The sequence below is a fragment of the Camelus bactrianus genome, chromosome 35 (genome assembly GCF_048773025.1).
Source record: "Camelus bactrianus isolate YW-2024 breed Bactrian camel chromosome 35, ASM4877302v1, whole genome shotgun sequence".
Classification (NCBI taxonomy): domain Eukaryota; kingdom Metazoa; phylum Chordata; class Mammalia; order Artiodactyla; family Camelidae; genus Camelus; species Camelus bactrianus.
The window spans coordinates 10,875,329-10,901,414 of NC_133573.1; the positions used below are offsets into that span (position 1 = coordinate 10,875,329).

Consider the following 26,086-nt stretch of genomic DNA (forward strand, 5'->3'; position numbering starts at 1 on the left):
AAGGCTTGTCTTTGTTGAATTAGAAGACCGCCCACCTTTCTGACTTAGCGTCTCTGTCCTTTCACCGTCAGGATGTGCCTGCCACTCTGCTGACTTCCACGGCTAGACTGTGACTTCCCATCTGATCAAGACACAGGCGTCGCACAGACACAGGGACACGTGGGTGACACAGCGGCAGTACTGGGGTAAATGGCTGACACGCACGTGCTGGGCCCTGCACACACCCTGACGCACGAATTCCATCCATCTACTTCCAAGACTGCTGTTTTGCTGAGGCAGACTCTTCAACCGCACACTTTAACTGAATGCTCTCCCCCGTGAGCCCAGCAAACTGTGTAGCACGTGACATTTCTGCTTCTCTTGGTTTTTTCCCACTTAATACACGATCTTAATTCTCCTGACAACTCTCAGGGGTGACATTACACTCCTATTCCAACCATCACCCCTACCCCACAAAAGCAAACAAAACCTTGATTTTGAAACGTATTTCCTATGGGAACATTTCCTCAAGCAGTGATGTATAAAAACGAAACTATGAGGCTGCTTACATGTGACACGCTGGCTCCCAGCAGAGAGACAAGGCTCTGAGGAGGGATGTGTCTTCCTTGAAGGAAAAAAAAAAAGTGCCTTTCTTTGTCAAGAGTGTCACACACAAAATGGCCCAGGACCTGGAGGCAGGAGCCTAACTGAGCTCTTCAGCTACACAGCCAATGTGCCCCACACCCTCCCAGAGACCACGTCTACCCCTTAATGCGGAAAGTGATCTCACTGCACCCGATGGCTCGGAGCTTAGCCACCGAAGGGCAAGTTTAGGGGAGCGGTGCACCTTCACTGTTACCCCCACCGCTGGACCCACAAGCCATTCCAGGCAGTTTAGGGCAGGAAGTTAGAAATGCTCAGCAGAATTTAATTAAACAATTGGATTCTGGCAGAGAACTCAAGGGACACACCCTACTTTGATAAACAAAGCCATGGAATCTGGAATGACAATACAGGTGCTCACATTTAAATTCTCAACCTCAACGCCAACACGGGCCCCCACCCTCAGCTTCAAGTAGGGTTTTAAACCCCACGCTTCTTCCAGGGGGAAGAGAAAAGATTCCGCCTATTGAATCAGCATCCTTAATTTCCTCGTTCATTTTGGCATTATTTTCTGTGTTTTCTAGAAGGTTTAATTTCTTAAAAACATGTTTTACTCTGTGCCCTTGACTCAGATTACACTGACCTGCACATAAACACCGTCACACTGGAAAAATTCAAGACTGCCGAGAATTCTTAACCAACAAACATCTATTATGGCTGCGATTTCTGCCAGAGGAAACAGATTAGTGATTTGATTTTTTCTGATATGTCAACGTTCTCCACGATAATAAGGAAAAGAAGGGGGAGAAGGTGAAGTCAAAATCACTCAAGCTTTAGCAGACACGTGAGGACCACAGCGGAGCAGTGATGACAGCGTCCAATTCTACAAACCACTGAGAGACGTTCCCCCACACACATCACTCATCAACTACCAGGAAAACACCATGTATCTGAGCTGGAGCTGAGTTACATGGAGAAAGTAGTTCTGAAGCACGTATCTGTGATGCAGAAAACACAACCGTTCCCCTATCAGTGGCTCAGAGACCACGGCTACTTCTCAGTGGAGCCCAAACAGCCATTCCACCAAAAGACCACTGGGGGCGCACACAACCCATGGCACTTGTCCAAAGATCAATGATAAAGGGGGAAAAAATCACATTTTATTTGGGATGTTAGTTTCCTTGTTACCAATTATTGTTGCTTGGTAACTGAAAACTAGCTCCAAAAATATTAACACTAAGAAAAGGAATCTTTTCATTTCTAACAGACAATGCTATTAAAAGACACGCTATTTGAACAGCCTCAAGTTACACACTCAACACATAGTAAAACAAAACAACAAGAAAGTACACAGCCAGAGCGGCTTCCTATCACCTATATTTCCATGCACTGGGCTCCAAGTATTTTTTAGAAAAAAAAGTTTGAATCCCACACAGTCCTATGGAACAGCATTCCTACGAAATGAGAGAAACTCTAATTTGCTTTTATTCTACCATTTTGTTTAAGCACAGAAGTCAATGAAGTCTCTTCGGTGAGATGCTCGAGTAACACGAGGGCCCTCATTACAACAACGTCTTCCGAGAACTCAGGAGTTCACCACAGGAGCCGGAATCTCCTGATAACATCACAACTGTGTGTCGTGACAGTGAGTAATTTAAATCCACGTAACAAAGGAACACATGTACACACAAGTAAAGAATAAACATCCACAAAGCAAATGACAGCGCAGAAAAATCTATATGCTTTGGAAACTTCAAAAGAATGTTCAAATTAATCGAGAAACTTTTCCAAAAATGTCAACTACTTTCAGCATCAAAGGAACCCTGAAGGTGAGAACCCTGCACCAACCTGCCTTCTGCTGGTTCCTGAAGTGGCTCTTTTCAGGTTCGATGACCTTGAAAATCTCGGCGCCTTCACTGAATCCTTCCGAGAAGTTCCAGAAAAGAGTAACACCTCTTCGCACGTTTCCCGGTCCATCTGTCTTGCCATCACAACCCAGGAGAAAGGCAACGTCCACGGGGACTCGGGCTCCAAAACGGATGACATTCTCAAGTGATCCCCGGGTCAAGAGCCCCCCAGACGAGACTGCACAGCCTGTGTCTGGCTCAGTCTTCTAGAAAAGGGCAAGAGACTGGGAACGGGCGGCAAGTGGGGGGCAGAGCCCCTTGCACGTAGGTACCCGTCCCTGGACACAAGCACGCCGGGCAGCGCAGGGAGGCCAGAGGCCAGCCCTCAGCACCAAGGGAAAACGCCCTTCACCGGCGCAGCAGCCGGGGGGCTGTCGGGGTGAGCAGGGTGCTCACACGCTGCGGAGTCGGCAGGCTGAGAGTCAACACGTCAGGTTCAAAGACGCCTAACTCGCCCCTTGTCAGAACAGACAGCCGGCTCCCGGGCAGGATCAGACGCAGCCCCTCCTGCAAAGCCGAGCCCGTTTACTTATTAGCAGGATGGTTTGCTAAGCTCTGTGAACATTCTCTCTTTCCAGTGAGTAAGACGTAGATGGATCGAAGCTCAAATGCTTTCACTCAGGAAAGTGAAGGACAAGACACTCACAAGAAAAATGAAAGGAGTCCGCACCACTGGTCCTCTGCCCGGGAAAGGAGAAGGTGCTGTGTGGCCCTTCCCTTGTCTCAGGTCTAACCGCGCGCGGCTGAGCGTGAGGAGGGACCAGGAGACGTCAGAGAACTAGGTTTCCAGTGAGTACTGAGCACTGAGAACACTCACAGCACGATTAACACCCACGGCATTTCCAGTACGAGACCCACCAGACCCACCGCTTTAGGACACACCCCGCCTAACCCAAGACTGACAGGTAGTCTGGTCAAGGTAGTATTTTTAAATTTAGCTCACAGTCCCGTTTATTTTTTTAACAAGTGGCATATCATTGTTATTTTTTTCAAAACGCACACATAAATCATTAAAGAAACCACGTAACTGCGGAAACTACATAACCCAACGCTAGCCGACATCAGAGTGTCTGGCTGATCAGTAATGCACACAGGGGCCTCAAAGGGGACAGCGCTGGACGAGGCAGGGCTCAGCTTCATCGGCTGCAGGGGGACCGTCTTGACTTAGATGGCTTTTCCGGGAGGCGGGCGGTCAGACCTGCCAGGGAGGACACGCACGTCTGGTCTGGGAGGGGGCACCCTCCTCACCCACCCAGCCTGGGCACCCCACCTGCAGACGGCACGCTGCTTGCTTGGGACTACTTTAAATTACACTAAGAAAAAAAGGGATGAGAGAAATAACCAAATTTTAGAACATGGAACAAGACTGTCTCAGATGAAACGACTCTGCTGGCACTGTCATCTTCCTGGTTCACGGAGGATCCTTAAGCCAAGCTTTCCCTGCTCTCTGCAGTACCTCCAGCTCCAGCTAGAAATCCAATAAACACGTCCAAGCTAAAGAAAATGACACTGACACAGAACAGGAACCGCCACTAGGGGGTCTCAAGTTCCCAGAACAGAAACCTCTGCTCATACCACACGTGACTGCAAACAAAGGCCGCCTGAGGACAGTCACCATTTGCCCCCGTAAAAATGAAGGGCTGCCTGGCATTCTGCAGGGGAGCAGCAGCACACCGGGCACCCCCACGGGGTCCGGTCCCCCCATGCAGGTGAGTATCCCATGTCACACTGGTGCCCTCGCTGCTCTACATGAGCGAACGCTCTCCGGGCAGTCGGGGGCCTGCCAACCACACTCGGATTCCTCAGGCCTCCCGGGTGACTGTCCGTGCAGATCCTGAAATAATATGATGGCCGCCTCGCGTCAGGGAGGGGTCCCCCTGAGTTGGCTCATTACAGCCTTTTATACCTGGCTGTTTTCCTCGGAATCTAACCTCATGTCACTCTCATTCAAATGCTCTGATTCAGGAGAACTTAAGGAGTTCCTCTGGCAGGTTTTACACTAATTTCCTAACTAAAATGTACTCGCATTTTCCATCACAGTCAAGGAAAGTATTAAGGCGAGTGTGTGCACCATTGGAGGAAGCGATAAAGAGGACTATTAGGTCAGAATGACTGCAAATTGCGGCCATGTGGAAACACTACTTGTCACATGCTTTTAAACACTATTATTCTTTACCATAGTGATTTCCACATTCCTACGTCCGACTCTAAGTTTTCCCTTGAGCTTCAGAATTACAGGTCCAAGGACCTACTCGACACCTGCTCGGACGTCTCAAAGGCATTGCAAAACCAGTCCAATGTCTCCACAGGAAGGGGACCTGACTCCCGGCCCCCATCCTTACTCCACTCCTCAAGTCTTCAACTCAAACGAGGAGGCGGCTCCATTTCACCCCAGCTCCTCCAGCGCAGACACTGCAAGTCACTCTCAGTGCCTTCTCTGCCCTCATTCCTCGCGGCCTGAGACCCTGGACGCTCCAGCTCCGAAACAGGTCTCCACCCCAGTCACATCCCCCACATTGGCTGCAGGCTCGCCCGCCGTCATCTCGTCACTGGACAGCAGCCTTTCCCCACCTCGCCCATCTACGAAGCATTCTTCCCCACGCAGTCTTCTAAAGATACGTCTCATCATGTCACGTCTCAGTCTGACAGGGAAATGGCTTTTTACCACATTTAGCAGCAAATCTCAAGTAGCTTTAATGCAGTCTTCAATATCCCCTTCCTCCACAGCCCCCCCACCTCCCCTCTCCCAGCAGCCTCGCAGCCCAGCCACACCCGCCCTCTGTGGGTCCACGAACACCTCAGCCTCAGCCTTTTTTCCACGTCAGTTGCTGCGCGAGCTGCTCCCTCTGCCTCCAGCTGTTTCCAGGTCTGGCTCCTTGTCGTGCCCTGAAATCCAGCCCCGTCTCCTCCGGAGAGCTGTCCTTCCCACCCAGACGGAAGTACCACCCCACGCCGATGCTCCACCACATCCCAGACTCGCTGCCTTCACATCTGCTTCCCACGCTGCAAGGAGAGCTCTGAGAGATGAGGACCACCCCCCACATACCCTGGGCACCTCCAGCTGCTTCTCCAGGGTGTCGCTGACTGGGATGGGAGGAAGGAAGGAAGGAAGGAGTGCATCCGTAAGGCCTGCCTAGCCCCTGCTTAGACAGACGCTGTAATTTCAGCCTGCATGAACGTGGGGCACCAGTAAACATGCTTGTGATGCAATTACACTTCACACTAAGCTCCTGGCATTTTAACGAACACTCACACAAGAAGATTACGTACAAGTAATCTAACAAAGTGAAACTCAGTAGGCAAAACCGACACGTCTTATTGGCCAAACTAACTTCTTCCTCCTCCAACCCCCGCCAACAGGCAGGGTCGGTGACCTGGGGCCCGGCAGGCGCCTGGAGAAATGAGAAGGTGTGCGGGGCAGACGGCACATCCATCCTCCCTCTTTTCAAAATGGGGACCCTCCCATCCACCCGTCTCACTGGGTGGGTACAGAGGTGCAGTGCGTGAGGCTCCAGTCTCACTGGCTGACTTAACACAGGAGGATCAGAGGGGTGCAGACTCCTCCTCTTTTCCACTCTTTTACTATAAAATCCAGGAGAATGAAAACCTGCCACTTCCTATGTGGCTTCTACCCTTTATGAGTAATGCTGTGAATGAATAAACAGAACGTCCTTCTCCACCATTTATAATTACTTCTCCAAAATTATTCAGAAGACACTATCTACCCTCCTCTACCTTCCTCCTTCTCCCTTTTGTCATGATGTCGCTTCTACAAGTGAACAAGTGTATTTCATACACTTCACTCAAGATATGAGAGAAGGGAAAACGTGGGGTAAACATTTTAAAAGATGAAAACTATGATGAAACAAACAGCCTTGCACAGCATTCATTCTGGGGCACCTGCTCTGAGACATGCTCTTTTTTCTGGAGAATTGTCATTGTTGACCAAAAAATACTCTTAAACTGTAAACAAGGCCTCCCCTTCCCAGCAGCTTTGAGACACACAACATTGTGTAAGTTTAAGGTGTACAAAGTATTGACCTGATGCACTAATTATATTGCAAAATGATTACCACCTTTGTATTAGCTAACACTGCACACATCACATAATTACCATGTTTCTTGTGAGCAACTTTCAAACTTGTAACACAGTATCACTAACTATAATCTCCAGGCTGTCCATCCCACCCCCAAAACTTAATCATCTTAAATCTGCACCCTTTAACCAACACCACCCTTTTCCCCCACCGCTCAGCCCTGGTCACCAGCACTATCGTCTGTTTCTGTGGGCTTGGTGTCTCCAGTCTCCACACGTAAGTGAGATCGCATAGTACATCTCTGTCTGACTTACCGCACTTCGCATGATGTCCACCAAGCCAGGTGTCCATCCACGTTGTCACAGATGACAGGGTTTCCTTCCTCCTTGTGGCTGAATGTTCCTGTGTCTGTGTGCGTCCTTTATCTGTTCACCGTGGATGGACGCCTGGCTTGTGTCCGAATCTCGGCTGTTGTGGGCAGCACTGCAGTGAACGTGGGGCTGCAGACGCCTGTTCAAGACAGTGACCATTTTCTTTGGATAAACACCCAGAAGTGGGATTGCTGGACCCGATGGTAGCTCTAGCTTTGATTTTTCAAGAAACTTACATACTCTTCCCCACAGAGGCTGCACCAACTTAAATCCCCAGCCACAGTCACAAGGCTCCCTCCCGCCACATCCTCGCCGACACTCGTCTGGCTTCCAACAACAGCCGAGCTGACGGGTGTGAAGTGATACTGTGGGTGTGGTTTGTGTTTTCCTGAAGGTCAGCGATGCTGAGCACACTGCTTCTGTGTGGCCATTCTGTACGTCTTCTCTGGAAAAGTGTCTGTTCAGTTCCTCAGCCCATTACTTGATCTGATTGTCTGGCTGTTTCAGTCTCTGAGTTCTTCATACACTCTGGACATCACCCCTTGTCAGGTATGTGGTTCCGAACATTTCCTCCCACTCCGTAGCCGCCTTCTCCTTTGCTGAGCAGAACCGCCTGATTCGATGTGGTCCCGTTTGTTTATCTTTGCTTTTTGTTGCCTTTGCTTTTAACGCCAAGAGCTTAGTTTCGCGTTGGTTTGGCTTATTGTTTAATGATATGGTTCTTGTTGGCTCCCAAACACTAAAACTCAAAACTGGGGCCTTTGCTTCCTTTCTGGTTCAGAAAACATACACAGTCCAACGGTGCACCAGGAGCCTCAGCTTCGCAAGATGCAGAGAATAACCTGCTTCTTCCATCAGCTATGCCTGAGCACCTGCTATGCACCAAGCTGTCTTCAAATTGGCAGCAATGTAAAAACAACCAAACGAAAATGAATTATCTACAGAAATTTATTTTATAAAACAAATACCTAAGATAGCCTGGATTATTTGTTTTTAAATCAGCAGAAAATGGTATTCAGAGAATGGTTAGCCGAATTTAAGGATGAGGACAGTGATGACCGTTTCTGGGGACTCAACACAAGTTCTCAGGTTTCAACTTAACATGCCCTTGTCAGGTGGGCACAGTCATTATGCTCCATTTAGAGATGGGAAAACTGAGGTGAGAGAGAGAAGCCAGAGCTCAGAAGAGCAAGGAGTCCTGCAGCCACGACTCAGACTCAGGCAGCCTGGCCCCTCAGCTCCCCCGCAGAGGCCCCTCGCTGAGGAAGCAACAGGGAAGCAGCGTGCAGCCCCAGCCCACAGCCAACGTGGCAGATGCCCCCCCAGGCTCCCCGGGCGGCCCTGGGGAGCCAAGTCCTCCCTGCTCCCCCAGAGAGGCTGCCCCACCATCCAAGTTCTGCTGCTTCCGAGCAGCCGTGCGGAGCCAGCCCCCTTTTCTGTTCCCTCCGACACCCCTCCCCACCCCCACCTCTGCGACACTCTCGGCCCTGCTCCCTGCCCCCCACCCCACTGATGCGCTTGGGCAAACCAGTGCCCGTAAGATGCTGAAGTGCTGGGAGATAACCCCTTCGGATTCATTAGCTATTTAGGGCTCTGCTTGGCATTTAGATGTTTTCTTCGTTAGAACGTAACTGAAATAAATCCATTTAGGAGGAAATTCATCAAGCCATCCAGTTAAATGAGGTCCACACAAACTACTCCAAGTTACCAAACTCTCTGACTTATTCCCTCCCTGTGCCGGTCCACACTGACGACAAAGGGGATGCTTCTGCTCTAACCTGCACTTAGGGCTGCCCGGGGCTCGCCTCACGCTGGAATTAGGCAGAAGGAGAACTATGGAGAAATCAAAACCCCAGACAGCAACAAAACCCCCAGCCACTCACGTGCGCCTGCCTGAGATAACTGCTTCAGACTATCCCTTAAACCATATACAATGTAATTATTTCCACTAAAATTAGACATTTTGAATGTCGTTTTAACCTGATTTTTTTAAACAAATTCACACATTTATCTGCCCTTCAGTTCCAAATATCCAACTGCCTAGCTGACACTTCCAAGGCACCCAAACTGACCGGAGTCAGGACTAAATCCTCATCTCCCATCGGGTCCCAAGTCACCCAGTCCCCCAACCCCCAGCACCCCCGTCTGGGGGATGGCCCCACAGTCAGACTTACCCACAGTCAGACCACCCAGACCCACTCCCCACCTCCCACGGAGTCCGTGCACTGGCCTCCGGGGGCCCCTTCATGCTTCACACTCGGCTGGGGATGCTTCCCAAATGTCACTCTGATCACCCAGCACCCCTGTCCTCAGCTGGCTGTCCTGGGCAAGGGACTTGGTCACCTTCACTGGACCACCCCCCGTGCAGAACCATTATCTGTCAGTCTTTCTGACTCTCACAATAGACCGTCAGCCCCAAGAAGGCAGGGACCAAGTCTACTCCGGCTCAGCACACTAAATACAGGGCCTGGCACACCACAGGTGCTCAGCAAGTTGCCTAAGTTAACTAAAGGTTCTGAAAAGACCTAAAGTCTTGCTGTCTTTCAAAGGAAGTTATTGCACGCGCTGCAGTACAAATTATGATTACTATCCGGGCGCCCTGGCTTGAAAACCTTCTCTCTGCTCAATAACGGGACAGGCACTTAGCTCCAGTCAACACTGCAGCTTTAACTCACCTATTCCCGTCAATCTCAACCTCAAACATCCATCAAAAGACAGTGGGTGGTGTCTTTACACACAAATACCTTATTCCTTTGGATTAAGGCAAGGGAAGTATTTCTCACAAGCATTCCACTGTCACGTTTCTCTGTAAACAGACAGGCTATGTGGTGGGGAATAATTTCAGAAAGCGGTGTTTCTTTAAGAGGCACATTTCCCCAAGACGGAAAGGCGAGGACGGCCGCTTTAAAAGCTCGGTTCCCACAGCTGCACCCATTCACCTCAAGAGAAGGCAAGGAACAGAGATTCCATGACTAACCTGCCTGAGGAGTAAAACTCACACCAACACGCTGGTCGCCGTGAAAACCCCAGCAACGTCGTGATCCATCTTACCTCACGCAACCACTTTTAATTTGGAAAAAGCACCCAGTGCTGCACCCTACCGCACACACTTCTGGAACCCCCAGCCTGCAATCCATACCTTTTTTTGCATGTAAAACACTGAATTCAAATTAATTTTACATGTTTACATATTTTGTAACAACTAAAAGAATCCACTTGAAATAAGGACACAGTCATCTCAGTTATTACTACTTTCCACTAACACATAACTTGCTTGAATTTGTCAGGAGCAAAACACAACTGTCACCTACTTGGTATCAGAGGTCTCCCCCCGTCCATGCACGTGTGTTTTCACATTTGTCAATTTTCAGGAAGGCACGACGTGTAATGTCAACAAACTGGTATCCCTGACGACATGCAAAATGGGCCCCAGTGCATTAATTTTCCTGCAGTTCTTTCCTGTTTTTTTTTCCACAACATACCCAATTTGATTTTAAGATTTTATGTATTCAGGATTAAGGGGAATTTGGCATCTTTGAAAATTCTATTCACATTTAAGGGCATAAGTAAGAACGCTCTTAAAAAAAAAAATAGAATAGCGACAGATTCTGTCTCTGAACCAATTCCTCAGCAAGAAATTAATTCCTCCCCCGAAAAAGGAGGAGGGCATGAAAAAGAAGTTATTCAGGAACTCCCCCCACCTCTACCCTCAGAATATGGACTTTTTTGTTTGTTTTTGGTGGAGGTACTGGGGACTGAACCCAGGACCTCACGCATGCTAAGCACACACACTACCACGGGCCTGTATCCTCCCCTCCGGGATGTGGACTTTCTACAAACAATTCAAATGATGCTACAATTTACTGTTTTTGTTTCGATAACAAAGGAATTCAAATCTCAAAACTTTCTCTTATCAGGCACATACATGATCATGTATTAAATAAGGAGAAACAGAGAGCCTCAAAAGAAATTAAAATTAGATTTCTGTCACTTATAAGCTTACTGTAATTTAAGCAGCAATCCATTTCTTAACAGAGCAGGGTCTATTCACGCTTTAAGAACCCCTTTCATTATCACCAGATAAGCTCACCTGAACGGCCCTTACTCCAGATACAAAGAATATGTGAGGACGGCCGCTCCCGGGACTGCCCCCGGCGCCAGCACCCCGGGGCTTCTCCCCCGTCATCCGTCATCCGGAGCCAGGGCGCAGAAGCCCCGACACAGCACACTCGGGCCTGGTTTCTACCAACAGGGAAGCACCGCCCTGCCGGACGCGGGTTACTGTTTAGGACTTGATGCCAAATCAAGCACGGTAACGCTTCACACGTTACACACAGGTAATGAGAAACACCTGAGACAGGATCAAACTGTGAATCTTTAAAATTAACGCACGTCTCTTACCTCAAAGTCCCGCCATGCGTGCATTTCAAAAGCAAAATTCGTAACAACACATTTGCAAACACTAACAGGAAACATCTGACGGGCAGTGGTGTCATTAACGCAGAAGGGGCACAAAGCAACGGCGGTCGGGTCGCGAGGGCGACGGGGAAGGCAAGCGGGAAGGCTGGGCTCTGACCGACATGTGCCAGGGGCCACCTGCCCAAACCCCAGCACATTTTACAAGTTTCTTTTTCTCAACTTTCTCCTACGTGAGGACCCGGGCCAGACGGTCCCCAGAGAATCCTGGGTTCTGCCCAGCAAGCAGCAGCTGCCAGTCTCCGCACAGCCCCTCCGCGCCTGGCCGCGCTCTAAACACACAGTGTGTCCCTGGGTGGTGCCCACTGCCCTCCTCCGGCCCCTCCCCTGCAGGGCGGGACAGACAAGAAGGCGTCTCACAAGGCCAGCGCCAGAACAGAACGCACATGACACTGCTCTTGGTCAAAACAAAATTGCACCCAAGTGTGACAAAGGAAGTGCCTGACACCACATTTAAGTCACCTGCAGCACCAGAGGCAGAAGGGAAGGCAGTGGTGAGAGCGGGAAGGGACCCTTCCTGCTGACCGTCCCCCAACTCTACGTGCCGCTCAGGTGCACTTGAGACCCCCGGTCACCGCCTCACCGTCAGTCCCAGTGCCGGCCCGCGGGGAGAGGTGAAGCCCCGTGTTTGCTGTCTTCTCTAAGTCGGCCGTGGTGCCCAGAGGGGCCCCAGGAAGGCTAGGAGTTCCCGGGAGCTGAGGGTGCTCCCTGACGGCAAATGACAGATCAGGAAGAACTAGCCAGGGAGAAACTGAGACCAGACCCAGCCCAGCGCTCGGGGGTCTCACAGTACAGCCGCAGTGAGGGGGGCTGGATGCACCGTGGGAACACCGCAGGGCTCCGTGACTTGGTGAGTGTCAGCTGAGGAAACAGACCCACCCACTGGGAGAGTGAGCAGGTGGAGGCTGACTATGCTGTTTCAGTCAGTGGCCAGTGGACCCGCTGGCTTTTTTTTTTTTTAACTGAATTTAATTTACATGATATAAAACTGCCTAAAATCCTATTTCACTTACTAATCTTTAAAGCCTTCCTGGAGAAGATTTTAAAGATTATTAAGGTTACAAGATGTTTTACCTTGTACAGGACACACAGCAAAAGATTCCAGAAAGTGTGGATGACCATCATCAAAAGTCACTTGAGGATATAAAATCTAAAACGCTTCTTAGTAAGTTTTCTACAGTTTTAATGGCAGCTGTTTGAGGTCGCACAGTCTGCCTTATCCTAGGCTTTTACGTGATCTAATGGTCCCCCTGGTGGAGAAGGGTGTGCTATTCTCAGTTGCTGAGTAACAAGTCACCCCCAAATCCAAACAAGGACAGCGACCACCGCGACCCGACTGAGGCTCGCAGAACCAGCAGCCACAGAGTGCATGTGATGCCCCCTAGGGCAGCCATACCTGCGCTGTCGGGAAGCCTCCGCCCAGCCTTAAAGGCCCTGCTGACGCCCATCGCTGAGCACCCGCATCTCCACACGAGCAGCGTCCGGAGTAGGGCGCGGACGGGGGCGCGGGGGGGGGAGCGTTCCCTGTGCCATATAAACCTGCCACCCCGCCGCGTGCTGCCGGACACAGGGGTCCGCTCAGCTCAGAGCTCCCAGGCCGGGGACACCCCACTCCCACGGCAACCGAGGCCCAGGACCACACCGCAGGTGAGGGGGCACGGCACAGAGGCACCTCAGAGCCCATTTACATCCACTCCACTTACTCAGACGGAAGACAGAGCAAAGCAGGGTCGCGCCGGGGGAGGGGAGCCCCTAAGTCTGTGCTCAGAAAGGAAACCGGAGGGAGACAGCTGAGTGCAGGGGACGCTCCCAGGGTCTCTCAGCTTCCGCCACAAAACCTGAGAACCCAAAACAGGGCCAGCGAGGGCACGTCAGGCCATGAACGAGACTCGGGGCAGCCATGTCGGCACAGCCGCCGTCAAGACACGTGGAAGCAGATTTACAATCAGCTCCAAAGAACAGGCCGTTGTGTTTAAGAGGAAGAGTGTGTGTGTCTGAAGTAAGAAAGCGTCAGGACACCCGAGGCCGAGGCAGCGGGGCCGCGGGTGACCCCTCCTTCTCTGTCAAGGAGGCCCTGCTATTTTTGTAGAAGCGAAAAACAACCAAAAAAGAGAAAAGGGGGAGGCGGGGGGAACAGCAGCACAATGTTCACCCGCCTCTTCCGGCGCCAGGGCCGGGGAGGACACCCGGGGAAGGACATTCAGGGAAGGACACCCGGCTCAGCGCTTCAGAAACCTCCCAGGCTGCCCAGGCTTTGGAGCCGAACCGCACGGAACTACCATTCAAGGCTCTGGATGGTACTCTCCCCGGGGACCGCAGGACAAGGACGCGGGGCCCGGGACAAAGAGCAGAGGGGACAGAGGGCACGAGAGTCCCACGTCTGACCTGCGTGCTCCCGGCCACGGCAGCGGGATGGAAATCAAACATCCACGAACTTCGCAATACTTGCGACCTGAGAGCCTTCCTTTTCCACAGGATTTCCAGAAAACACGAGACACCCGCCAGTTCTGAGGCTGGCCCTGCGCTGACCGTCAGGAGGGCTGGCGTGAACAGAGCCCAGCAGCACAGGCCCCCGGCCCAGGGGTCCGGGAGCCCCCGGGGGGACAAACGGTGCCTGCCAGCTGATCTACCTTCCTCAACCCCATGGTGGAAGCCCACCCTGGGCTACACCTGGCTGCGATGAACAGATGAGGACATTCCGCCAGCCCCACACCCCCGCTGCGTCATTTCACTTCAAGTCTAACTCGAGGGCCGCAGCTCCTCACCAGCCAGGGCTCCTAACCCACTGACCTCTCCCCGCAGAGCCCGGGACCCAGACCCCCACCTGCTCTGGGTCACTCCCCCACCTCCCCATCCAAGAGGACAGACCGAAGGTTGCTGCGGGCCAGTGAAGATGGAGCTGCAGTGTGTCAGCACCTGAGAGGAGCCCCGGAGGGAAGGGAGCTTCCTGAGAGCCCTGCCCACGGGAGGACACTGGGGTACAGCCGGGCAGCACCCCCAAGGCCAGCATTGGGCTCAGAGCAGAGACCCCGCATGTTGCCTGTGGAAACAGTCATCACTGTGATGGCCCGCGTTGTCAAGAGACATTACATGTGGCTAAAATAAAGGGGGAACAGCATGGAAACCTCTTAAAGGTATTTCCATTTAAAACGTTGCAATTTTAACTTACCAAAACTTAGAATTAAGTCCGAGGCACCAAAAAAATCATTGTGCCCTGGGTTCAGGGTGCTGAAGATTCACGAGGCTCGTAACAGACACGCTGGTGTGAGTGGCCCACATGCTCTTCTACGTGTGTCTGAAACAGGAAGGAGAGTGCCCCACCCGCCCCGCACCCTCCCCAGTCTGCACAAAATGCACTCAGGGCAGCGCCTGCCCTGGGACTCACTCTGTCTTTATCGTCGGCCACGTCACACAGGATGTCGTCGAGGTCGAGAATCCCTCCATCCCCGTGTTCCAGCCGGTGCACCTGTATCCAGTAGTTTGGATCCTGTGAAAGGAACAGAAACGTCGAACACAGCAAGTCAGCATCAGCAGCAAAGGGCACACAACAGCCAACTGGGGTGACTTCCTGCCGCAGACAGGACCAGACCCCATCAGCAGCGACGCGCTGGGCTGAACGTGCAGGGGCCCCTCCCTGGCTGGGTCCGGCTTCCTCTCTGTAGGACGGGTCACTGGTGCTCGCACGTCCCTTTGGCTCAGACGCTGATTCACCGTTATGACAGAAACCACGGAAACCAGCACCCTCGCTGCGCACGGAACACTGACCTCTCTGAAGTGTGCAGGGGTCCCCACTGTCCAGTATGGAATCCTCAATCCTCCCAATCCAATCTACTGAGACATTCTAACAAGCAGGCAGCATATACGACACATCTGAAAACCTCACGTCCCAGCCCGTCTGAAGAAAAGAAGGCTGCCTGCCATGGTGGCGCAAAGCCATCACTACAAACACATCTAAGCACACGGACACAGAAGAGCGCTGACACGAGCACAAATGCGCTGAGTCCGTTTCTGTAAAGAGGACATATGCCCACAGACATACCCCCAAATACACCCCAAAACCGGCACCTGTTATTCCCAACGGGGAGTGGGGCTGGGGGAAGGAAGACAAAGGGACTTCATTCTAAACGTCACACACGTCTGCTTGGGTGTCTGGGTCTGCGTGCATGCTCACGTACGTGCATATGCACACATGCACACACACACTAGAACATAAAGCCAGGCCCTAAAATTGTCTGAGAGAACATAGTTGTTTTCAAGCTTCTACAACCTCTCCCATTCGTACCCAAATGAAAACACCCTGAACTGTCTTTCACCGTGAGCTCCTGAACTGTCCACAGCACAGAATTACTGATAAAAAGTTCAAGCCAAGTTTCAACACTCCATTTTCCCCACCTGATCAGCGGTGTTTGGTACAGCTCTTTCTTTAAGGGAAGGCTGGGACTGAGGAGGCAAAGGTGAAGGACAGTTAAAACACAGGATCTGGACCCTCCCCCAGATCCGCCGACTCAGACCTTCCAGGGCTGGGGCTGGGGAATCCGGACCCTTACGAAGCCTCCAAGAGAGAATCCTCCCTCATTGCTGGTGGGATGTAAACTGGTGCAGCCACTATGGCGAACTTAAAAAACTAAAAACAAGGTTACCATATAATCCAGCAATCCCACTCCTGGGCATATATCCAGAAAAAATGAAAATTCTAATTCGAAAAAACACCTGCACCCCAATGTTCACAGCAGCACTATTCACAATGGCCAGGACATGGAAGCAACCTAAATGCTGACAGATGACTGGATAAAGATCTGGTATACTTATACAATGGAATACAACTCAGCCATAAAAAATAAAATAATGCCATTTGCAGCAACATGGATGGACCTGGAGATCATCATACTAAGTGACGTAAGTCAGACAGAAAAAGACAAATATCATATAATATCACTTATATGTGGAATCTTTTAAAAAATACAAATAAACTTTATCTACAAAACAAAAATGAGACTCACACAGAAAACAAACTCATGGTTACCAAACGGGAAGGGGGCGGGGGAGGGATAAACTAGAAGTCTGGGATGAGCAGACACACACTACTGTATATAAAATAGATAAACCACAGGGTCCTACTGTGTAGCACAGGGAACTACATTCAATATCTTGTGATAGCCCATAATGGAAAAGAATAAAAAAATAGACATGTATCTGTAACTGAATCACTTGGCTGTACACCTGAAGCTAACACAACACTGTAAATCAACTATATTTTAATTAAATACATATATCCAAAAAGAAAAAAAAAGAAGTGTTAACTTACAATGTACAGTTATTAAAAATGCATAAATTCTAAAATTCGTATTTTCTTGCACAGTAATGGTTAAAATATAAATACTCAATCTATTTGTTTAATCTAGTAATTCCAGGCTTTTAAACAAAAGTAAGATAATATTACTGTTAATGACAGAAGTGCCAGTACGTATAAGGGGTAAGTACTTCTATCATCCTTTCACTTGTTTATCTTCCGCATTTAAAGGTTTCTTAAACATTGGGCAAATAGATCTATAGGCCAAAAAAAAAACTCAAAAATGGAAGAAGGAATATAAATCAAAATACAGTAATGACAAACAGTAGTAATTCACATGCAAATTTACAAAAATTTAATCTCAATTAAAGGAACCCAGTTATGTCCCTGAAGTCTCTCTTCCCTGAACAGATGAGAAAACTGAGGCTCTGAGCGTAAGGTGCTGACGGGAAGTCACCACCGACAAACACTATCAGCCAGGACGCGCCCCAGGGTTCACTGTGGCCCCTCTGGCGCCCACGGTGGTCTCAGCCAGCATCACAGGCGCCCGTCTTCTCCCAGCCTCTTCCCAACAGCGTCATTACTTATACTTTGCATAATGGGGATGTGCATAAAGTACTTATTTTAATAAAAAGGTTCTGACTACTTAAAAATCAAGCCTGACAAACCACTCACCCGAGTATTCCATGACAGTCCTAACCTCACGAACTGAAGTGATGGTTCTCCGAGCGGGAGCCCACCTGAGATCAGCCTCGCAACTGGTCAGAAACCCAGTCTCGGGGTCTATCACGGGCCTGCCGAACCCAGATGCCTCAAGGCTAAAACGCTTTGTGTTCCTTCCATGTGTTGTTACGTGCTATGTTCTAGCTCATAAATCTATGGATTAACGCCTTCACGAACATGTCTTAACTCAAACAGACATTCGCTTCTACATCTTAAAAACAGATGTTTGACACTCCTGTGATAACCATAAAGACAAATTCCACAGACAGGGTCAGAGACAAAATCTCTCAGAGTCGCTTCACCTCTAAGCTCTCTGCAGAGAAGGACAGACAGCACGTCTCCAGACCTGAGCCCTCCCGGCACTCGCATCTCAGACAGCGGCCCTCACGCAGCCCGTGACGCTGGAAGCCGCCCGATACCCCAGGAAGGTTGTTCTACCGCTTGCCAGGAAATGTTAACAAAATGAATGAAAGGACGTCCATCTGGGAATAACTGATAACAGAACAATATTTTTTATCAGGTCCTATATTAATTCAAACATATTAAGCTTATATCCGTTATCTTCCCCCTAAAACCAACGTCTTATCTTCACTCCTGACAGCACCATCCTCCTCTGACTGAACCTAATCAATCCACAAACCTAACCTCGTTCCAGGAGATGGAGGGGGTGCAGAACGAGCCCCGTGGCACCAAAGGTAACAACCAGACAAATCCAGAAGGTGAGACTTTTAACAACACAAATGCACTGATCTCTCTTCAAAAAAAAAAAAAAAAATCCATGCTGTCTAACCTCTGGGGGCAGCGTATGAGCCCAGAGCGAATCCAGCAACGGGAGAAAAACTTTACGAAAAAGCCCAGCACTGGGACAACTGAAGAATCTGTCACATGATGTGACGGAGCTGATAACCGGAAAACCCCTGGGCGGGACGGGATCCATGCACAGGAATTACATAAAACAGTGCTGTGTTTAGGCGATGTGTGAATTATTCAGGGGTTAGTCATCATATCTGCGGTTTGGTCTCAAATGGTTCTGCTCAGAAAACAATCAATGCTGTTGCTAAGGTAGATTTACGTGCACACAGACAGGAAGAAGGCCAAAGCCCCAAAACATTGAAAATTGGTCACTCTGGGTAAAGGGTTCAGCCTACCCTTCAGCAGTTTAGAAACTTTTCAAGAGAAAATGTTAAAAGTCTGTCATTTTGAAAAACTGGGGACCGTTCTGATCTAAGAGACCTGATTCATGGTAGAGGCGTCACTGAATCCTTCTTGTGGTCAAAAAAAAAACAAAAACAAAAAACAAAAAACCCACTGTTATAGACATCGCGGACACAGCTGGGGGAACTTCACACGGACTCAGTGTTAGATGATACTAGAAAATCACCCTTAGTTTTCCTCAGTCTGATACCAGCCTTGTGGACACGTAAGAGAATGCCCTCATTCTTAGACGATGTGGGCTGAGGTAGGCAGACACTGTCACGGCATCTGCTTTTTACTTTAAAATAGTGTGTGTGTGTGTGTGTGTGTGTGTGTGTGTGTGTGTGTGTGTGTGTGTGTGCGTGCGCGTGCGAGCATGTGCATACGTGTGTGTGTGCATGTGCTTTAAACAGGCAAACTGGTGACAAAGCTGTAAGAGGTGGGACTCCCAGCCAGGATGGAGGTGGCTGGGGACACCTCACAGGTGAGCGGAGCCAGGCAGGAAGCTGACACCCCGAAGGCCGCAGAAGTGACCGGAGGCAGCTGGCAGGAGCCGGGGGGACGCCTCTGGGCAGGAGCTGGAACCTGGACAGAGACTTCGCCTCAGCAGAGACACAGCCCGAAGCAGAGGGTAGGGGGAGCTACTCCAGGGCCTCCTGCCGTGGGCCTCCCACCTCCCACTCCCTAAATCCAACAAGAGGTCAGCTGACACAGCTGTACTTTGAGGTTTTCAAGACAAATTGGGGAAAAGATCAATTTTAAACAACCTCAGTGACCCAGGGTTCACTAGAGGAAGGGGGCCGGCGTCTTCACATGCAGCTCCGAGTCCTGTGTATCCTGATGGGAGTGGGGGTGCCGGGAAGGAGAACCGGGTACCATGCGTCAGAATCCTTAAAACTGAACACGCCCACTAACCCAGGACTTTACCTGCGCAGTTACATGGTCATGATGTACACATTCAATCAGATGTTTCAATAAACAATAATACAGAACAAGAAACCGGCTATGTGTCCAACAATTAGGAGTTGCCTGAGTCCATCCAATCAGGGAAACATTATACAGCAACTCAAGGACTGTGCACAGAATACCATGGAGTGTCGTCTTGCCCAGAGTCGGAAGACAGTGCCAGGCAGAAGGAGCCACAGACAAGAGCCAGAACCACTGCACGCACGCGGAGGCCTCGCTACACCTGCTGGTTTTCCATAATGAACACGTATGTGCAGCTTCACAATTCTGTCCCCTTACATAACCGTGACCACGTCTCCTCCTTTCCCTTCCTCTTTCTCGTGTTCTCAGTAACGCAACCACCTTCTGACTCATCCCACTGCCTCCAGACCCCCGGCCTCTCAGCCCTGCTGCCACCTCCACCGTCAGTGAACATTCGTCTCTGTCCCGCGATGAGTCATTTCCAGTGACTCACTACCTCCCAAACGTCAGAACTCAGCACCCCGGGCCGAGCACCCACACTCCCTCCAAGCCTGCTGCCCCAGATCTCCCCAGGTCCCATCGCAGGCCCTCAGCTCTCCCGAGACCCCACGCCCAGCACAGGTGCTCAGCAGACACTGTCACCCCTGCCCACGCACCTGGACACCTCCCCCCACAGCTCAACTTCCCCCCACCTGCCGCTTCCCAGCCTCGACCCAAACCGCTGCCTCGGTGAAGCGCACTCCAGCCCCGAGGCGCTCTCCCCGACCACCTCCTTCACTTAGAAGCCCAGCTCCCTGCACACCCGCCCTGCTCTGCTCCTCTCTAGATCAGTGCCCCCCAAGGCAGGGACCCTCTCCTGCTTTTTTAGCATAAACAAAGAACAAAGCGCCCAGTTGTTGCATAAACAAGGCGTAAAACATACATAATAAAAGTCATAACCCTACGGGGCAAGGAAAACAATTGAAACCCAACTTCCTCAGACACTAGAAGCAACAGTGGCACTCTCCTCGCTGCGAACAGAAAGAAACTCGGGGGCACGCAGGCCCCGTGCCCCTCACCCCCACCCAACTCCGGAACCAGCTCAGGAGACAATGCGGACGGACGGACACTCCAGACGCCGGAGACCTGCGGGGAGACCTTCAGGTGCTCCCCTCCCACGGCAGGAGCCCAAGTTCCAGCATAAACACCTTCATTGTCGCTCACAGAGCCGAGTCCCCAGCACCTCGGCCTGGAGACCCAGACAGAAGCGACCTGATGCCTGGATGGACCTGCCAACAACCGGGAGGGGGGGCCAGGCGGCAGCTCAGCTCAGCCCCCCCAGGGCCCCGCCCTCTCTGGTCTCAGGGAGGCCAGGACCACCGTGATGGGAGAAGGGATGGGGGCGGGGTGGGGGAGCCTGGGTCCCCAGAACAGGACGAGCCTATCAGCCCCGCCCTGGCACTCACATCATGGCCAGTGCCCGCCTGGCTCCCGGGCAGAGGGAGGGACCAGAGGCAGGCCACCCACCTGGTCCGACATCATCGCACCCGCAGCTGCCACTGAGGAGGGAGGCGGTGTGAGCTCAGCTTCACTCCAACGTCTAAAGCCATGGTGCTCGTGTCTGACTCTCTGCCTCTTGCAGGAGAATCAAAGAGATTTGTCAGGGGGACAAATGTGGAAGGAAAAAGGGATCAAGATAGGGCACTTTCTGTTTATCTTTTTGCTTAAAATGATTTTAAAAATGATGAAAACATACCAGCCACCAGCTGGAAACGTGACTAACTTCGCTACGAGGAGGCAGTGCTGTGCACCACGTCACCCCTCAAAGCACAGGGACCGAGGAAGAGCCTGGTTGAGATGCACCCGGCAGTGCTGGGCCTGGAGCGGCAGGAAAGCAGCTCACAGCCAGTGAACAGGGCCTCGGCGCCTCGCGGCCCAGACCCGCCCTGCGGCCTCGCAGCCCCCACCCCCCGCCCGCCGTTCAGACAGCGAGGACCACACCGTGGGGCGCTCTCAGAGCTGGCTGAAATGCGGGCCGTTTTCCTGGTGTTTACAGAAGAAATAACCAACCTGAGAGGCCCTTAAGGTTCTCATCCAGCATCACCCAAAAAACAAAACAAAAAAAACAAAAATAAAAAGCCCTGCCCTCCCCTATTTACTCTCCAACCAGCAAACAAGACAGGCTGACTCAGACCCAAAGGAGTTTCTCTGACCTGGAGACAAAACCTCCCTGAGATATGATAAACTCTAAACAGCTCAGAATTCTCAACCAAACCAACAAACCTTGACCCCAAAGCAGCTCTCCACCTCCCCACAACGTGTCACTTAATCCAAACACCACCTCCCCATTTTTCTTCAAGAAAGTACCTCAAATTGCGTAAAACCCCTCAGTTCCTTACACCTGGCGATGCCAAGCATCCCCGAATCAGAAGAAACGCCCCCAAAACTAACGCAGAAGAGGCCACAGGAGACGGTGGGTTTTGGCAGAGAACTTGCACCTACCTCGGATCTCCTCTTCAGAAGCCTGGGCAAATGGCTCTGCAGCTGCCCCCTGCGGCCCCCAGGCCCACATCCAGGGCCGCCCCCATGGCGTGGGGTCCGGCTCGGAGCCCCACAGCAACACAGCATCACAAGTGTGGCCTCGGAGCGCGGCCCAGACCACAGGCACCCAGGAGGCGGAGGTTCTGCCCTGTGTGTCTCTCAGGACAGCTGGTGCCAGAGGCGGGACTCCCTCCGCCTCCCAGAACCCGAACCGGACCAGGGAGGGAGCCCTGATGGTATCTTCACAGGACGTGTCCAAGGCCAGCCTCATCTTATCACCAGGACATCTCTCTCTGGGACACACGTCAGCTTTGGGGGAGGTTTTCAGGAGGAAGGGAGTGGCAGCGACAGACAAAGGGCACAAAGGCGCCACACACCTCAAGTCCAGCCAGTCAGTCCAGGGGGTCTCCCTGCTGCGTGCCCTTCTCTGGCTTGTGTGTCACCCTGGAAAACGGACCCAAATTTCAATTCCTGCCACCACCCACCTCTTCACAACAGGGTCTGCAGCCCTAGTTTACCTGCTGCCCGTCTGTCTCCCCACGGCTCCTACGTTGTGAGGACGCACTGCTGTGCGGGGTGGCCATAACGAGCCATGGACCCTACCCGGTCACCCCCACCCGCGTGGGGCACCTGCTGCACAGTGGACGCTGACCACGGGCAGGGCCCCTCCCCCGCAGCCTCCAGCCCCGCTCACGTACCCGCAGGGCTCTCTCTCCAACACAGCCCCACACTCCCAGCTCACCAATGCGTGCTGCCAGGCATCGAGGCCAAGCTCAGCCTGCAACCCCTTACTAACCCGTGTGTCTCAAAGCTTGTTGGCACTTAGATTTCTCCTGAAAATCCCTTATGTGACTCAAGACCTTACCTGGGCCCATCTGTTGAACTTCAAATACATTTCAAATGGGGGAATTTGGAAGGAAGGGCGCTCCAAGGTACTCCCTGAAACACGCCAAGCGGCCAGTGCAGGTCCCACTGTGCGGCATCTTAGTCCCTTCCACCCACGGCTGGTGCACCACCCTTACCAAGCTTCCCTGACAAGGCATCTGAAATTCAGGTCACTGTGCCTTCAGTCCATTGCTTCTGGGAAACCATGGGACACAGCACCTCAGGAAAAAAGAAAGCCACTAAGCAGCACACGCGAAGCACGAAGACAGAGCAGCCAGCAGAGACCCCACCCGTCTGGACCATCTCCCTCCGCAGCAAACCTGGAAGTGAAGTTTCCAATAAAAATCCTGCACAGAAGCAAAGAAACAACTTTGCTGCGCCGGAACCCGGGCAAAACCTCCTTACACAAGCCCGTAATTAAAACGCGAAATGGACCAGCTACCAAGAAGCACACGTGTGACTCTACGCCCCCGGGCGGGTGAGGGGCAGCAGGCAGCAGCCAGGCTGGCTGGTGAGGCTCTGAGGACGCGCGGACAGAGCAGCGGGACGAGAGCGCGGCTCTGGTGACAGCGGCTCCAAGTGGGCGCCCTGTCCACCCCACAGAAAGGGGCAGGGAGGGGACTGCGGGCGTTTCCCAATACGGCGCCGAGGCCTCGAGTGTGCAAATGAGGGGGGTCATCTCTAAGGTTCATAGATGCTCACGGCCACGAAAACTCAACCCGCTCCAGGCAAAAAGGAGACAAGCATTTCCACAAACACCAGATCTGACCTTGGAAACAGCTTGAAAGACAAAGCTACGCCTCCCGAACCTCCCCCCACATGCTCTATGACACACACTCGTGTCTGCAGAAGCACAGCGCAGCGCTCCACAGGCCCACCCACCAGAGCGGCTCTCCTCACCCAGAGCCCTGGAGTGGTGTCAGACCCCCCGCTCCTCGTCCCCCGAAGTCCGGGAGCAAGGACCGTCCAGACTCCCGGGGGTTCACCAGCAGGAGCCGTCGAGGACGCGGGAGACGTGCACTGGGAGGCTCCAGATGACTGAGACACTCGACACTTTGCACACGTTTACCAGCCACAGCGACACACGACCAGGCAGCGCAGGCCTTCCCGCGCGGACAGAGAGCAGCGCTCGCATCTCAGAATGAAGGGGGCAGAGCCGGTCTGTGTAAGACCCTGCCCTCCGAGACTTCAGGGTCAACGCCGCAGGGCCAGCACAGGTGCGGGAAGCTCGCTAGTAACGCCTGGTGACCGAAACTAAGCTCAGAGAACACCGAAGACAGCACCTCATGAAGGAACGTTTTGACCTCAATCGGGGACTTAAGGACAGAGGCGGATGTGACGCGTCCTCCCTCCCGGGACCGCGGTGAGCTGAGCACAGCCTAGCTGCGCGCTCGAGGCCCCGCTGGGGCCGGGCCGAGGGGCGGCTTCCAAACCCCGAGTTGAGTCCTAGCTCCAGTGTCATCTCAAGCCTCATGTCTGCGCTCAGCAACTGGTAAAACAAGGTAACGTCGCCAACAGTGGCAGCAAATTCCACCCACAAGCTGAGATCTGACAAGCACTTCAAAAGACCCCAGAACAACTTTTCAGAATTCCAAAATTTTCAAGACTGAGTGACTGTCTTGGGGCCACGCGCTCCCCTCATCCCACCTCTGTTTGAGGTTAAATCCCATCCGGGTCAAACTCCAGCCCTCAGATTGTGCAGCGTCAAGGGTTCCTTCAAGCCTCCCCTCCGGGCACACGCGGGCTCTTCCTGTTTGTCAAAGGACCTCACGGCGGGTCAATGAGGCTCCACCAGGAAAACAGAAAACCCGTCTGACATGTGCCCCTGTGAGCGCAAGAGAAACAGCCGCTCTTCAAGGCACCTGCCAGGCTCTACGTGTGGCCAGCACAGCCCTGCCGGCCTCCCCGCCACGGAGCCACGGCCCGGGCGCAGCACCACCAAGCAGCCAACACCACACACTGGGCTGAATTAGCATAAAGTCGGCACATCCAAGTACCTGAGCTGCGACACGGGAGCCCGTGCTGAGTCTGCGACACCGTCTGGCCTACGTGTGCACTTGCTCTGGTGCAAAGCTTCTGTGTGGGCCCGTCCCCAGTCAGATGACACTCCCGCAAAAACCTGTCTCTGTTTTGGATGGACCCACAACCAAGAGGGTTGGAAGGGGGAGGGTACAGCTCAGGGGCAGAGCGCATGCTTAGCGTGCAGGAGGTCCTGGGTTCAATCCCCAGTCCCTCCATTTAAATAAATAAAAACCTAATTACCTCCTCCCAAAAAAGATTTAGTTTTTAAAAAAAAAATAAAAGGATTAGAACCAAAATTTCAGTTCATGGTGCAGAGTGTGTTAGGAAGCAGTTTCTTCACAGGCGAATCTGAAAAGCCCGTGGGTTACTGACACTCACCTGTCTTTTTTCTTCTGACAGAAAGATTCCGTTTTGTACCCTGTCAAGAATTCTTGACTCACCTAAAATAAAACCCATAGATACACAAATACATACCACTGAAGTCCTACATATGTTCCAAGTCATTTAGGGAGGAGATCCATCACCATTTACATAGAATAACTTGTCCCGAAGGATGTCCGTCTCATTTAATGAGAAGTCACGCGTTCTGAACTAAAACCTGGAGGGCATCTGACACAACTGTGACCTGCCTCACACCAGGAAGGCAAAGGGCCCACCCTGCGGAGGGCGACTCGCTGCTCCTCAGTCCACACCAGACACTCCGGCACCCGCGACAAGGCTTCAGGACAGGGACGTGACACTGAAGCAGACCTGACGTGGGGCGTCTAACTCCTGAGCAACGTCCCCTCTTCCTGCACAAAGCCCAGCGGCGACCAGAAGGCAGCCCCAGAGCAGAGGGGACTGCGTTCTAAAGGCAACAGAACTCTCATCTCCAGACCACGTTTCTTTCTGTCCTGTATCTCCACAATGTCTTTGGAAAGAGTCAAACAAGTGTGGGAAGAGCCAAGTGCAAAGCACGTGAAAGGAGGAAAGTGATGGAGGCCCCTGGGGACCGCAGGGCAGGGCAGCGAGGGAGCCGACCCCTCCCCCAGACCCTCACCGCCGCTGGTGCGGACACACTGGGCTGGATGGGAAGAGGGGCTGTGGGGGCCTCCCTGAGAGTGCCCGGTGTGCACGAGGGCCGGGGAGGTGACAGGCCCCACTCGCGCAGGG

The 26,086-nt window shown here is 52.1% G+C and overlaps 1 protein-coding gene across 23 annotated transcripts in view; it reads right to left on the reverse strand.

Moving 5' to 3' along the window:
• Positions 1-26,086, reverse strand: part of LOC105072482 (partitioning defective 3 homolog) — a 536,087-nt gene that overhangs the window by 441,865 nt on the left and 68,136 nt on the right. For 21 of the 23 annotated variants that reach the window (XM_074358260.1, XM_074358265.1, XM_074358259.1 and 18 more), the window contains exon 2: positions 14,759-14,860. The exons of 1 other annotated variant lie outside the window; for it this stretch is intronic. In XM_074358260.1, the coding sequence (XP_074214361.1) occupies positions 14,759-14,860 (102 nt within the window). Of the gene's footprint in view, positions 1-14,758; positions 14,861-21,013; positions 21,041-26,086 lie in introns of those variants that run through there. One more of the 23 variants, XM_074358252.1, reaches the window with a different exon arrangement.